The following is a 15,065-nucleotide window of genomic DNA, read 5'->3' as shown; positions in this document are numbered from 1 at the left end:
TTTGCTTAAAACCCGGGTGACTCCTGACTGCCTTAGGCTAAAATCTAATCTCTTCCTGATCTGGCCCATTGACTCTCTCACGCACCTGGTACTCATTGCGCACCTGTGCTGGGTGTATAAGGAGAATGCAGCCCCTGCCCTCACAGGACCCACAAACGGGGACCTGGGCGGGGACCAACGCTGCAATAGGGCCACGAGAGGGCAGTGCATGGCGCTTTTGGAACCGGGGCATTGGACGCAGCCTTGGGGGCTTAGGGGTGGCCCTCTGAGGGAAAGGATGTCTGAGTTTAAAGCTAAAGTATAAATAGGAATTTTCCTGAATAAGGGGAGGGTGCGGAGAATAGAGTTGGGAGTAGCACACACACAAATCCAAAGGGGACAGAGGCTGGGAACATTCCAGAAAGTAGAAGCAGCTGTGTGTCTGCAGTGTGGACTGCACAGGGATAGTGGCAAAAATGAGGCTGGCATCGTGAGCAGAGACCAGATCCCACAGGATTTTATAAACCCTGCAAGACCTTAACCTAAGAGGGAAGAGAAGGCAGGAAGGGTTTTCAGGTGGGGGATGGTGACGTCAGACTTGTTCTTGAAAAATCACTGTGAGTGTCCAGAGTACATAGAGGACTCCTGTAAGTTAGCATTTTGAAAAGACAACCCAATAGACTTGGCACAGTAGTTGAGACACTGGGGACTCATGGAAGGGGAGCAGAGGTGCCCCTGACGTGGTGTGTGGCAGGCCGTCAGTCTCCGAAACAAACTGCCTCCCCGCGCCTCGGACGTCCCGTCGCTTCTGCCAGGAGTCATTGCCACCACCTCCTTGGCCACTCCTAGCAGAATCCCCTTTAAGCCTCAGTTTGTGCCTGACCCTTGAGGTTGAGCTCCCCTCGCCCTCCTGTCCTGTGTGTCGGCACTGCGAGTCACTGTGCCTGGAGGAGATGACCACCACCCCTCCCAGCCCTGAGGACTCCACAGATGTGTCACGCATGACGGGGAGGGAATGTCCCATTTGGCATGTGCTATCCTGGCAGACTTGCCCAGTTTGCATTCTACTATTTATCTTAACAGCCCCCAGTGGGAATAGTCTGTCCTTGACAATTAAATGGAAAAGAAGTGTTTGTTACTTCGCTTAAAACATAAGGTGGCATCACTGTGGAAAGATTGAGGACACAAGGTATGTCTGAGTGTAGATTTCCTGAACGGGAGTGGGGCTGAGCACCAGTGGCCATTCCCAGCCCGCCCTGGCCACCCTGCCTGCCCTGCCCGCCCTGCCCGTGGGCACCTGGGGGTCAGGGCACCATCGTTTTCCTCTTAGAGCCTGGCACTCCCAGCCCACTGAGCATTGGGTACCCAGTAAATGTTATTGGACCAGATCAGGTGGTAATATCTGAACATCGAGCAGGCCCCGAGGTTTGTCACTATAGCTGAAGCAAAGCATTCTGTGATAAGCCAGGAAGCATTTACTTTGCATCTAGAGAAGAAAGCAGGAGAACTAAATGTTTCCTTTCCAAGGCTGAAATGCTGGGGGAAGGAGGTATTCAATGTTCTGAAGGTTGAAGTTCAGTCAACAAATGTTTCTTGCTTTTCTTAACAAAGCTACCCAAATGCTCAGCCACTGTGGGTTTGTGTGCCGCGCAAACTTGTATTAGTCGGGCATTAGCTCCTTTTATATGTTGGATGCTTACCGGTATAGGGGAGATGTGCCTATATTGGAAAATAAAGTTGAATCTTAGTTATTTTTCACAACCACCTTGTAAACAGTGTAATTTCTGCAGAAGGAAGAAGTGGGGTGCATTGGAACGTTAGTTAACGCAGAAGTGCCCCAACATGGATTAGACCCTCTCTCCAAAAGATGCTGACTTAGCCCCAGATTTTTCTGTGGCCTGCTTGTGTTCACTGTGCCCTGTTCTTTCCAGGTAACAGGTGGGGGAAGGAAAATCTCTGCCCTGGGACAAAATTCCACGCACTCTTATTCCCGTGTCTTTCCCCTCTCAGCCAGCAAATCATTCTGACTGAAGGACAGACAGCCGTAGGCCACGTAGCCAGGAAGGGGTCACTTACATTTTCAAGATACTTTGGGGAAACTAAAGGAAAGCAACTAGATATATGAAGTCAACCACTCAGTTTTTATTATAGATAAATAGCAATATTTTCCCTGGAAGGATGGCTTGTAATGTCGTGGAGCTACTGGAGGACATTATTACTACGCTGAGTGCCGAGTTGAAAGCTGCTGGGTAAGACCCTCGCCTGCCATTCATGCCGCAGTGTGCGTGTCTGTTTCCTTCTTCAGCTGCTTTGGCAGAGATCACTGAAATGGTGGCACAGCTCCACAGCACGATGATCAAGATGGAGAACTTCCAGAAGCTGCACGAGCTGAAGAAGGATCTGATCGGCATCGACAATCTCGTGATTCCAGGAAGGGTAAGCAGCAGTGACCTCTGTGTGCATTTGAAGGAAAGCCAGAGAGGAGATATTTAAGGGACTTGAATTTGAGCCTTTTTATTAGAGACACTTCGAAGTCAAAATGTCCTCCTTCTGCGGTGGCTTCGCTGCACCTGGGAGACAACTGGAAAAATGTCTGGAACATTAGTGTTCAGAATCATTGTGTTAGAAGGAGATAAAGTCATCTTCTGAGCTCACATTCTGCCTTTTCTCTTTATTAGTTGATTTGCTTATTTACTTTTTCCATTACCATATTCCAGAGAGGATTTGAAATAGTTTATTTTTTAAAATTTAAGTCAATGAAAATGGCAGATAAAAAAATAATAATTGGGTAAAATAGTGATATAAAGCCAGAGAGAAAGTTAGTGCACGAAAGTATGTTGTAAATTCCCATGTCAGTATAAAGTGTTTTTTAAAGATGCATTTTCTATACTTAAATTTTAATTCAAAATTAAAATTTTAGCCAGAAAACAATTCTGGGAAAGACGCAAGCTCATTTATGCTGTTCACCTACCTAGCACCCTTCATTCGATGCGGGTCATTCACAGTGAATCAGGTCTCACTACACAAACACACTCCTTCCAGGCCAAGGGAACATAAAACATGAAAAAGCCTTCTTTTTTTCAGTTCTCTTCTTAGCAAGCAGTCAAAACGACATTCAGTTTGCTACAGCTCATCACATCTCTATGGGATCTTTATCCCTAAGCTCCCCCATTTCAAACCCTCCATCACCCTGGTTCGGAAGAGAATTTTAGCCTCTTTGAATGGCCACGTGCCTGCCTTAACCTTTCAGACAATTATCCAGTATGCTGTGGCCTTTCAGTCTTATGTGACAGGTAGCTGCCCTGGAAACTTTAAATCTGTGTAACTCAGGGCACGTGAGGGAAGCTGCCTGCGCACTTGGGTATGTCTGTCAGAAAGCCCAATTACAACACGACTGGAAAACAAGTTGTGAGAGGTTGTCAGAAGCGTTACGTGGTGAGCGCTGGGTGGAAATTAAAGCTGGGATTTGCTTCAGCTCTTTTGGTGAGAAAACTCTGCCAGGCCTCAGCACACAACAGCCTCATTCACCCATCCATGTGGAACGCTTAGAAAAGCCCTGTGGAATCAGTGTAATTTTCTCTTAACTTTGAGCGTTATAAAATATTTAGCATATAATGCTGCATGGCGAACAGACCATTTGTAAAGAATTTCTTTTTTGAGGAAATGGTTTCCCTGTGCAATGAAGAGAGCATTGGATTGGAGTAGGTGGCGCTGGGATCAAATTCCAGCTCTCCCAGAGCTGGGGTGTTTCCCTACTAGAATTTGCTTCCCTCCTGTAACATGCAGAACATATCCTCTTCCTTGTAGGTCATTAAGATCAAATGAGATTTAATACGTAAACACGACACAGTACCTATTACTTTCCTTTCCCCCACCTACATTTCGTTGAAGAGACTACGCGTACACTTATAACGTCACTGAGTACATCACACAGCGTTGTAGAAAACAGCATAGACATTTCCCCACATGCGGGCTCTGTCACCCTGACTGACTGGCCAGGTGCTCTTGGGTGAGTTTCTTAATCATTTTTTTCCTTGGTTGCCTCCCCTGAAAAATGGGAGTCATAATTTTGAACTTACAACCTGGCATTTGGAGCTAATCTGAGCACCCAGGAGGTGTCAGGTGCGTACTACTGCTCAATAAAGGGAAGGCGTTATTATTTATAGAGGTGAAGTTGGAGTTGGGTGTTGCTGGCTGACCTCAGACCCCTTATTTCCTGATCCTTTGGCTCATCAAGCCGCCTCGCATCCCCTCAGTGTTTCAGGTCAACACTGAAGGAAATGGGAGGAACCGGGGGGACCCTCAGAGGCAGCAAGTTCTGGAACTAGATAGTAGAGATGATTGCACAACATTGGGAAGGCAGCGAAGGTCTCAAGTGGTAAATTTTATGTTTATTTTACCACCACTGAAAAATGATTGGTTTTCATTTTTATTAAGTGCCTGTCCCCAAGCGATCCATGCCCTCAAGAGTTAATAGTGGGGTGGGGGGGGTCGCCGTAGAGCTTGGGGAAGAAGCGCATAGTCATCGTCCTCAGAGAGGCCCAAGTGTGAACCCAGCTCCAGCTCCCCCACCCCGGGGGACACTGAGCCTCAGTTTCTTCTGTTTGGCGGAGCTGATGGCCACCCCTGAGGAGAGAGATGATGCTCTGAGATGGCTTAGCACAGGGCCAGGGACCCAGGCTGGCAGGGAGGAGCCCAGAATCTGTGCTCAGTGCCCTCGGGTGGCTGTCTCCACAGGAGTTCATCCGCCTGGGCAGCCTCAGCAAGCTCTCGGGGAAGGGGCTCCAGCAGCGCATGTTCTTCCTGGTAAGTGTGACAGCTATGTCCTCACGATGACCCAGGGACCAGTGTTGGCACGGGGCAAGCAGGGCCCAGGAGGCCGGGCCTCTCCACCCACGCGGGGGACGTGAAGGCAGGAGGAGCAGCGGGCGGCTCAGACCCGAGTGGCTGAGATCAGCACGTGGGCTGTGCTGGGTGGCCTCGCCCGGCGCCATTCACCGCCGCGCCCTTCTCCTGTTGCCCTAGTTCAACGACGTCCTGCTGTACACGAGCAGGGGCCTGACGGCCTCGAACCAGTTTAAAGTGCACGGGCAGCTCTCGCTCTACGGCATGACGGTGAGTGCGCGGCGCCCTCCCCCGAGGACAGGGCCCACCGGGCTCCTCTCCGGGGCTCTGGGGACACTGCTCCTCCTGCACGTGGGAACCTGGGATGCACAGGTGTGTTCCTTCTGGAGCCAAGTGGAGAGGCGACGTGACAGGGTGGTGTGAAGTCGCCTCTGACCGGCTGTGCCTGGCCTCAGCCCTGGAAGATGGGGCCTCCCATGCCAAGGACTGGTGGAGCCGCCTCAGCAGAAGCTGGAGCCGCCAGCACCTTGTCCTTTGGGTCCCCAGCCTGTAACCCTTGGTCAGCATGGGATTGTGACCTTGGCTTTTGCCACCATTCTCCTTAGGGGGTGGAGGGAGGGGCATTTGTGGGCTCTGCCGAACAAATGCAGTGCACTTGGACCTTCCACCTCCAACCCTGGAGCCCCTTCTCCTTCTGCTGGGTCCCCCGAGCCCTGCTCAGTGCTGCCTTCTCTTCAGTTGTCACGGTCGCCCATTCGGTGAATTTCTGAAAAGGAGCTGGGCCCCTGGCTTGCTGTTTAACAGTGACACTGTGCACTCTGGTCCCACAGATCGAGGAAAGTGAGGACGAGTGGGGGGTGCCCCACTGCCTCACGCTCCGGGGCCAGCGGCAGTCCATCGTGGTGGCCGCCAGGTAACTCAGAACCCCTCATACTTGCCCCCTGCCCTCCGCCTCAGAACCCCTCATACTTGCCCCCTGCCCTCCGCCTCTGCAACCCTGACGCCCCCATCTGTGCTCAGTTCTAGATCAGAGATGGACAAGTGGATGGAGGACATCCAGATGGCCATCGACCTGGCAGAGAAGAGCAGTGGCCCCACTCCCGAGTTCCTGGCCAGCAGCCCCCCGGACAGCAGTGAGTGTGAGAGGGACACTTTGCGGCCACTGCAGGGCTGCCTGCAGAGGGCTGGGTGGTCTGGTTCACAGAGGGCAAGCCGGTGGGTGGGGAAGGGGCTCCCTGGCAGAGGCTGGTGGGCCAGGGGGACATTCCTCTTCCGTGGGTGCCACACACTGTGACTGCTGTGAGTCCCCCAGCTTTCCAGTGCCTTCCTCAGGCTTCCCTTTCTGCTACGGAAAAATGAGATGTTGCCTTTGCCCCCACGCCGCAGAGTCCCCCGAGGAAGCCACAGTAGCCGACCAGGAGTCAGAGGATGACCTGAGCGCCTCGCGCACCTCGCTGGAGCGCCAGGCCCCCCACCGCGGCAACACCATGGTGCACGTGTGCTGGCACCGCAACACCAGCGTCTCCATGGTGGACTTCAGCATCGCAGTGGAGGTATGACAGCAGGCTGCGGCCGGGGGACACGTGAGGCGGGCACCTGGGCCTGCCCCTTGGCGCCACACCCGCCCAGGAAGCATCAAAGCCCCAGGGGCCCTGCCGAGCCCACCCTGGTCATCCTGCAGGTGGGGCTGAGCTGTGTCGTCCTTTTCATGAGATGCTTTTGCATTTAGGGGTTTCCATTAGTGTCCGCTGCTGCCTGTAGGATTAATCCTCCCTTCTCCACTGTTTCCTTTCCTCTTATGGAATTAGCTGTGGGGAGTCGGTTCGTACACGAGCAGTGCATCCACATGCTGAGGGGCCTGGAAATGGACCCCTGATGCACAGCCAAGGGACAGGCAGCTCCAGGGGCCGTGTCCACTGTGTCCTGGAGCCACCCGTGGCATCAGGGCACAGGGAGGCAGTAGTGGCTGAGTTGGAGGGTCGGAATTCATGAAGAACCCAAGGAGATGGGAGCACAGGGCAGGGGTCTCTCCGGGTGGGCTCCAGGAGTCACACCTGAAAGTTGGCCTGATGATGAGTCTCTCCCTGGATCTCGACTGTGAAGGCTTCCAGGCCTTTCCAAACCCCTACTCCCTAATCCTTCTTAAATCCAAGTCCACAGTGACTTTTCAGAACACCTGAAGCCCAGAACACGAAACAGGAAAGTTTTCCTCATCTCTGACTCTCAGTGGGGCCTGCCCTGAGCAATCTGGGACCGTTTATACGCTCCATGGTGTTCTGAGTGAATGTTCACATTTCACTACGGAATCGTCACTGCGTTTGTCTCCTGGGGCTGCTGCCCCAGCCCCCTGCCCCCTGCCCCTACTGGGAACCTTCTGTAGCAGAGGCTGGACTCACCATCTAAAATGTAGGAAGGTCTAATTCCCAAACACACCTGGCCCAAATTGTCACATAAGAGACTGTGAGCCAAGGACAGTAGTTTGTGGGCTCTTTGAACCAACAGACTGTGAATGTGCCAACATCTTGTAGTGGGTGGTCTCTAGGGAGTCTCAGGATCATTCTCAGAAGCGACCTTCACACTTCCATGGGCCTGCCTTGATGGGGTTTCCTGCTACAGCTGGTGTTCTAAACCCATGCCTGCTTCTGAAGGCATCAAGGGGACACATCCAAGGTTCAGGCCCTGATTCTCCCTCAGACACATCCCTTCCAGCTGGCCCGACCATGGGGCTGTGCACGCGGGGTTGTGCACAGGGGCTGTGCACAGGGGGCTCCCTCCCTGCGTGTGCCTGGCCTTCGTGTTGTGTGGATGTCCCCGTTCTGGACTCAGCATCCTCCATCCATCTCACATGTCCACTGGGTTCCTGTGCAAAGCTTGCCAGTCGGAGGTTCCTTCCAGGGGAGGGGAGTACCGCAGTGAAAAAGGGGACCCTATATGGAGGGGCAGGGCAGAGCCTATGACCGTCTCATGGGAAACAAACACTGCACCAGCTCAGTCCGTCTGTTCTGGTGAAGCTGGTGTGAGTGTCGCGCGTGGACAGAAGTCGTCTTGCTTCCCTTCACACCGACCTTCACGGAGTGTGACTGACGACTTTCAAGGCAGGGGGCTGTTGAAGTTTCGGGTCTCTTTCTCAGTCCCAAGTGTCAGGGTCCAGGCGGCCCAGACACCTCCTCAGGCCCAGCTCTTTCCAGGTAACAAGTCTACACGGTTGCAATCTTTCGTTTAGGTGGTTAGGTGACTGCACAGAGCCAGGGTCAACAAACTGGCCACAGGCCAGATCCTGCCACCACCTAGTGTACGTGGCCTGCGAACTAAAGTGTGGCTCTTGCACTTTGAAGTGGTTATTACGTATCTTCTATTTTGCCTCTTGGCCCACAAAGACTATTTACTATGCAGCCCTTTGAGGAAAGTTTGCCAACCTGGCAGAAAGCGTGAAAGCCAGCTGGTAGGTCAGTGTGGTATGAGGGAGCAGGTGTGGCTCTGGCTGATCTGTCACTCTGCAGATGTCCCTTTCTTGCCAGAACCCCCCTCCCAGGGTGCACTGCTGCAGCCTGGTGTCCATGGTGGGCCGCCCTGACTAGCCCAGGAGCCCTGGTCCTGTGAAATCCAGTCCTGACTCAGCCTGATTTCTCACAGACCTGTGCCCCAGTTTCTCCCCTGTTGTCTCCTGCATGACTCCTGCAGGTAGAAATGAGTAAGGCGTAGGTTTGGGGACAGCTTGAGGACAAGCTGGCCTCAAAAGAAAAGCTGTAGGCAAGTTTGGCTGGCACTGGGGCTCCCACTGCACATGCAGGGTCTCGAGCTCGGACGCAGCCACCAGAGCCAGTAGAAGGCTCTGAGGCGGAATGACAGTTGTCTCTTGAGACTAGAGATGGGAGACCGTGGACAGCTGGGAAGTGTCTCAGCAGACTGCAGAGAGAGGAGGACCAGGAGGATGGCTGCCGTGACACAGCACCACAAATTGGTTAAACAGCAGCACTCTGTCCTCTCACAGTGCTGAAAGCCAGAAGGCCAAAGTCAAGGTGCTAGTACAGTTGGATCCTGCTGAAGGGTCCTGGGAAAACACATTCCCTGCCTCTATGCCAGCCGGCCTTCCTTGGTGTCCCTCAGTTTGTAGACATATCATTCCAGTCTCTGCTGCTGTGGTCATGTAGCCTTCTCCCTGTGCCCAAATGCCCTCTTCTCATGAGGATATCAGCCATGCTGGGTTTAGGGCCTACCCTAATGACATGTTAACTTGATTCCACCTGTAGAGACTCTATTTCCAAATGAGGTCACACTCACAGGTATCCAGGTCTAGACTTGTACTTATCTGTGGGGGCACAATCCAACCCACCATGGGGACAAGTTATGGGCACCCTGAACTGGGAGGGACCAAAAGGCCCTGTCAGAGAGGTGTAGGGGAGGCTGCTGTGCCTGGCAGTGGGGAAGTGGGTTATCAGCTTGTTTTGGGTCAAGGACATGGACTCTTCTGGAAAGGCAGTCCAGGCTGGAGACAGACCCACGAGTCAGCCACACAGGCAAAGAGCTCAGCAGTGACAGGGAGAGGAGGATGGAGTTCTGGGACTGTGTGACGTTCTGGGACTGTGTGACGTGTGGAGATGGGGCAAGTCAGGGGGAGGACTAAGGGGAGGGCTGGAGACTGCAGAGGCCACTAGCACAGTAGGGGCAAGGAAGGTCCAGCACACACTTAGTAGGAAGCATGTAGTCCATCTGGACGGCAAGGCCAGAAAGACTTATTCAGAAAGAATGGAAGGTGCTGGCAGAAGTCAGAGTTCTAATGACCCTGCTTTGCAAAACTGCGAGCCTAAGTTGTGATCAATGAAGTGTATACAGCCAGCCCTCCATATCTGCAAGTTCTGCATCAACTGTGGGTCAGAAATACTGGGGGGAGGGAGGGAGTTAAATAACATAAAAAATAACACAAAATTTTAAAAATATGGTATAACAACTCTTTACACAGCATTCACGTTGTGTCGGGTATTAGAAGTAACCTAGAGATGACTGAGTACACAGGAGGATGTCCGTAGGTTATGTGCAAATACATCATTTTGTATCAGGGACTTGAGCATGTGGGTTTTGATATCTGGAGGTCTTGGAGCCAATCCCTGGTGGATACCGAGGGATGACTGTATACCACACTGCAGCACTGGCTTTTGTGTCGTCAAAGTTAATCGCAAATAAGGGAAAGGTCTTTTGGACTCTCTCTGAAGAAGTTTCTCCAATTCCATGGAAAAACACTGATTATAAGGAAAGGGAGCCACACTCCTCTGCTGGCCGGCCTCCACACTGTAACCGTGTGATGCTCCGCTACATCGAATCCCTAGTGTCATGCTGCCAGCGCCTGCTGGGAACCTTGTCCTTTCTGCCGGTGGGTGGCAGCCACGGGGTGACCAAGGGTTGGAGCTGCCTATTTGGCCTGGGATGGCCCTACCCTGTTCCACCAAGCCCCCGTCCACAGAGATGGGCTTTGTGTACTTGGTGCAGCTCACCGTTCTTGTCCCCGCCACCCCCATCAGATTGTGAGCAACTGCAGGACAGAGACATTTCCAACTTTTGTGATCTCGACTACCAGCCATCCCTAGATGGGACCTAAAGAGATAGAATAAAATAGACTGAGGCAAATTTAAATTTTTTATTGTGGTGTAATATATATAACACACAGTTGGCCACTGTGGCCATTTTTAAGTGAACAGTTTGGTGGCATTAACTACCACCACAAGGTGTGTGACTTCACCACCATGCATTTCCTACCTCAGTCTCCCCTGGCCCTGTCACTTGGACGAACGAGCCACAGCTTGTCAGGCCTGCGTCAGCCACTGAGGCTGTATGCTGTGCTCAAGGGGCCTGAAGGAGAGTGGCTTCCAGCCCCACTAGGTGGCAGTCAGGAGCTGCCTGTGAGGGACGACAAGTCTGCTACCGAGGACCAAGTACCACAACCTGGGAGGCCAAAAACAACACAAATTCACTCACTCTCAGCCCTGGAGGCCAGAGTGCAAAGCCCCGGGCCTGCCCCGGCCACCTCTAGTTTGTTCTCTGGCACCCTCGGTGCTCTTTGGCCTGGAGATCCAGCCCTCCATGTGCTGCTGCCTCTGCACAGGGCACCATCCCTGATGTCCCTGCGTTTCTTCTAAGGACACTAGTCACATTGGAGTCGGCTCATCCCACCCCAGTGTGACCTCGTCTTAACTAATCCCTATGACAACCCTATTTACAAATAAGGTCACGTTCAGAGGTGGCAAACAGATCATATCAGCTCCTGCAGGCACCAGGGCTTTCTCCGTGGGCCTCAGGCCCAGGAAGCCTGTGCTTAGACCTGCAGCCTCAGCCCGGGGCCCCTGCCAGTGACCACACCTCAGTGCAGGACCTGGCCGGGCACCCTGTCTGTGCTCCTTACAGGCCTGTATGTCTTTCAGAATCAGTTGTCTGGGAACCTGCTGAGGAAATTCAAAAACAGCAACGGGTGGCAGAAACTGTGGGTGGTGTTCACAAACTTCTGCCTGTTCTTCTACAAGTCACACCAGGTGAGTGCCTCGCACAGAGCAGGGGGGCTGGGAGAGCTCAGGGACGCCAGGCAGCCTTCCTCTGGAAGGACGGAGAAGCCGGAGTTATGGGGACAGCTCCATCCATCAGAAGCCCTCAACTCTCAAGGATGACGTTATCCATCTGTTGAAGTCCTGCTTCAGCCTCAGAAAGGGCCACCTGGCTTCAGGTTGGACAGGGGAGGGGGACAGCTCGTGCCCCAGCCTGGTCTCACTTGCTGGGCCAAGCTCAGCTGCCGCTGGTCCATTCCCTTTGCTGCCTGGGCTCCCAGGACCCCCCCACACACACCCGCCGCCAGAGGCCGCCTCCATGAAGTCATTCTGTCCCCCTTTCCAGGACAATCACCCCCTCGCCAGCCTGCCTCTGCTCGGATACTCGCTCACCATTCCCTCGGAGTCTGAGAACATCCACAAAGACCACGTGTTCAAGCTGCACTTCAAGTCCCATGTGTACTACTTCAGGGCTGAAAGTGAATACACGTTTGAAAGGTAGACATCCCCTCTCCTGCGCACAGAGCACCTGGGGGAAGGGGACACTTCCCCACACCAGGATTCCTCCCAAGTGAGCGGGTGAATCAACCCCTTTGGGCCTGGTTCCCTGCCCAGTGCTGATCGAGAAAAGGTTTAGTGAGACCCAGAGTCCCTGGGCCGGACGCCAGCACATGCTTCTGTTCTGACTCGGCAGGTGGAGTCCCCGCTTCTCTGGGGAGTTCAAGTACCATGCTGGCCTGGCGTTACGTGCCTAGGCCTAGAGAAAGCTTTTTGATACAAAACAAAAACCTTAGATTTTCGAGTCTGTGGCTTCAGTCGTTAATCATAACATTCCTGATTGGGCTACAGCCAAAAGGCTGTCAAAGGACCATACGAAGAAGGGAGAAAAATCTTAGTAGTTCTTAGGGTTACCGTATTAGGGAGACCACCCTACGTGCTGTGGTAAGACGCCGGGGTGGGGGTGGCAGTCTTCATTTTGCCATGACACAAAAGTGAAATGGAAAGAGCAGGTGTTGGGTACGAGCCCTGGCTTGAGGCTTTTCCTGAAATTCACATTTCAAGTAGACATCCTGGGCCTCTGGGAACCTTGTCCAGGAGCAGGGGGCCCTTCTCTTCTGGCTACGCTGTTTGGATTTCTAAACTGAAGGGCCAATCATGAACTGCGCACAGTCCCTAGTAAATTCCGCAGAAATAGCACAGTGGTTCAAAACCCAAGTTTAAAGCTCCCATTACACCTAAAAACCGCAGACTGATGGACTGAGTGTGATAGCAGGTGTTATCCAAGTTGGGACTGTCTTACTATGGTACAGATAATCTTGATTTGCAGCAGAAAGATCCTAAAGACCTGTGATGAGATTTCTAAATATAAAATAAGCATTCCTCCACACACACAGGAAGCTTGGCGTACCCCAGGGTTTCTCAGGACCAGATAATTTGGGAGGGGAGAGAGGGGTTGTCCTGTGTATTGCAGGACACTCAGCAGTATTCCTGTCCTCCACCCATTAGATGCCAGTAGTGCCCCCTCAGTTGTGACAACTAAAAATGTCTCCAGACTTTACCTCATCCCCCAGGAGGCAACATCGCTCCCAGTTGAGAACCATTGGAAATATGCAAGTAGAAAAATGGAGCTCTCACTACTACAACTAAGCAGGATGGGACAGGCCACTGTTCTGTGCAAAAAGTAGGCCTCTCCCAAGCAGCAGAAGCCCCCTCCCCTGCAACTGCTGAGAATGGAGCGTGTGGCCTTTGGTACTGCCATATCACCTGGGGAAGGCACAGACCTCTTGGGTACTTCAACTCCATACACTGAGTGTACCCAGGCCCCAGTTCTCAAACTGGGTTCCTCAGGAACAAGAACCACCTTGTGTTTAGCTGCTAGTTCAGTTACAAACTCTTCTGCTACAATGGCAGGTTACAAACCAGGTGGCGTTGTGTTACCTCATGCTGTTTTTGTAAGTAGCGACCATCAGCTGTCCAAACGAGAAAAGAAAAACCAGTGCAATGGGTTTTTTTAAAGTGGCCCAAGGTAGTTATATGACTTCCTTCTGTTTTTAGGTGGATGGAGGTGATCCGAAGTGCCACCAGCTCAGCTTCACGGGCCCACATTTTGAGTCACAAAGAATCTCATGTGTACTGACAGCTGGACCCATCCCTTGTTTCACAGCAGTCGCTGCTTTCCTGGAGGACATTTACTTTCTTCTGTATTAATGAAGCCTAGTAAAATTAACAACTGTCTGAAAAACAAAAAACATGGTTTTACGGCAACTCTCATCTGTCTCTACAGAAGCATTTTTTAACCCTGTCTTCTCAGCTGTTAATTTCTCATCTGGATGGAACAGTGCTCCCACCTGCACTCCTGGGTGGCTTGTCACCTTTCTTTCTCCGGGGAGGGTTCTTTAGTTTGTGCCAGTATTAAAACATTGTCATTAACAGAGTGCCAAATGACACTTTTCCCTCCACAACTGTTCAACCAAAAGACAGGGCGAGTGCCCTTTTTCTATTATTTTCATCTCTAGGCTGCTGTGTTTTAAAAAATGGACTTTCCAGTGTTTGCAATACACATAGCACAGTCTTAAGCAAAAGAGATCATTTTCAGATTTCGTTTTTTTCAATCTTTGTACTTTTATAATAATAGGGAGTTAGTAGGACCCACTTCTTTAATAAGCAATTTTCAGCACACTACGTTCCACTTAGGGATTTTGTGCTCCAGTGAAAACTTACCGGACCTACTTCTTGGTTGACCAAATTGTTACATGATTACTATTTACAAACTGTAGCTCGGTTGTCTTAAGAGAAGCAGAAATCCAGTGCGACATCTGGACTATCACTGTACTGTGAGTGGTATATACAATGAGAAGATATTAAGCTGTGGTGTTTTGCTGTTTCACAAGCATGAAAACCTGTATGTCATTAATCAGGGCCATTTGTGGTATGTTACATTACGGAGAGTTTTTGTGAGCTTACGTGGATGCAGAAACACTATAAAGTAATGGTACGTAGTCCCCCCAGCACCCTTATACCTGTATCCTCCTGCAACTGTGGTTTGAAACTGCACATTCTCTAGTAGTATATATTGTGCCTGTCTTTAAAACCAACATTCTTTACCTTTTTATACTCATCCCCCCCAGGCATGGGGTACTGACAGTATGACACCACACCTCGACAGTCGGACTACACAGAGAACATGGTTTCCAGCAACTGCTTGGGCCCACTAGTCGAAACATTTGCCTATTCTCTATGGTGACTAGGGTGGCTGCTATTCCCTTAGAATTCCGAAGCCCTTTCTAACACAAATCTAAAACATCCAGAGGAGGCAGCAGCCAGTTCAACACAGACAGTTGTCTTCTGGTGCCCTGTCCCCACAACTGGGAAAGCCTAAGTACTTACCTAAGAAAGAGGAACACATGGAGCTGTGGCTGGCGTACACGGAAATGGCGGGTTACGAACGGATGAGCAGCTTGGGTTGTGTTAATCATTTGCCTTACAATATGTACCAGATGGTTTTCAGTACTAACAAAAGGGAATAAAAATACCTCACGCCACAATCCAGCATATTGAAGTTTTAAGGCAAAACAACCAACCTTGTCTCTCGCCTTTATTTTCACCGGGGGGCAGAGGGACGGGGTGCTGGTTGGGGGGACAGCAGGGATGGACGTAGAAGGGAAAAAGGACAGAGTCACTAAGACAAGCAACATGTTTTGGAAAACTTGG

At 51.6% G+C, this 15,065-nt stretch overlaps 1 protein-coding gene across 5 annotated transcripts in view; it reads left to right on the top strand.

Moving 5' to 3' along the window:
- The window catches only part of FARP1 (FERM, ARH/RhoGEF and pleckstrin domain protein 1), a 281,479-nt gene extending 266,597 nt beyond the window's left edge, over positions 1-14,882 (top strand). For all 5 annotated transcript variants that reach the window (XM_063102933.1, XM_063102932.1, XM_063102931.1 and 2 more), the window contains exons 19-27: positions 2,285-2,415; positions 4,717-4,785; positions 5,005-5,094; positions 5,655-5,737; positions 5,845-5,957; positions 6,211-6,377; positions 11,238-11,345; positions 11,701-11,852; positions 13,410-14,882. In XM_063102933.1, the coding sequence (XP_062959003.1) occupies positions 2,285-2,415; positions 4,717-4,785; positions 5,005-5,094; positions 5,655-5,737; positions 5,845-5,957; positions 6,211-6,377; positions 11,238-11,345; positions 11,701-11,852; positions 13,410-13,491 (995 nt within the window). In that variant the 3' untranslated portion in view covers positions 13,492-14,882. The remainder of the gene's footprint in view (positions 1-2,284; positions 2,416-4,716; positions 4,786-5,004; positions 5,095-5,654; positions 5,738-5,844; positions 5,958-6,210; positions 6,378-11,237; positions 11,346-11,700; positions 11,853-13,409) is intronic.
- Positions 14,883-15,065: the final 183 nt, after the last annotated feature.

This window comes from Cynocephalus volans, chromosome 7 (assembly GCF_027409185.1).
Source record: "Cynocephalus volans isolate mCynVol1 chromosome 7, mCynVol1.pri, whole genome shotgun sequence".
Classification (NCBI taxonomy): Eukaryota; Metazoa; Chordata; class Mammalia; order Dermoptera; family Cynocephalidae; genus Cynocephalus; species Cynocephalus volans.
This window is presented reverse-complemented; position numbering and strand designations above follow the sequence as displayed.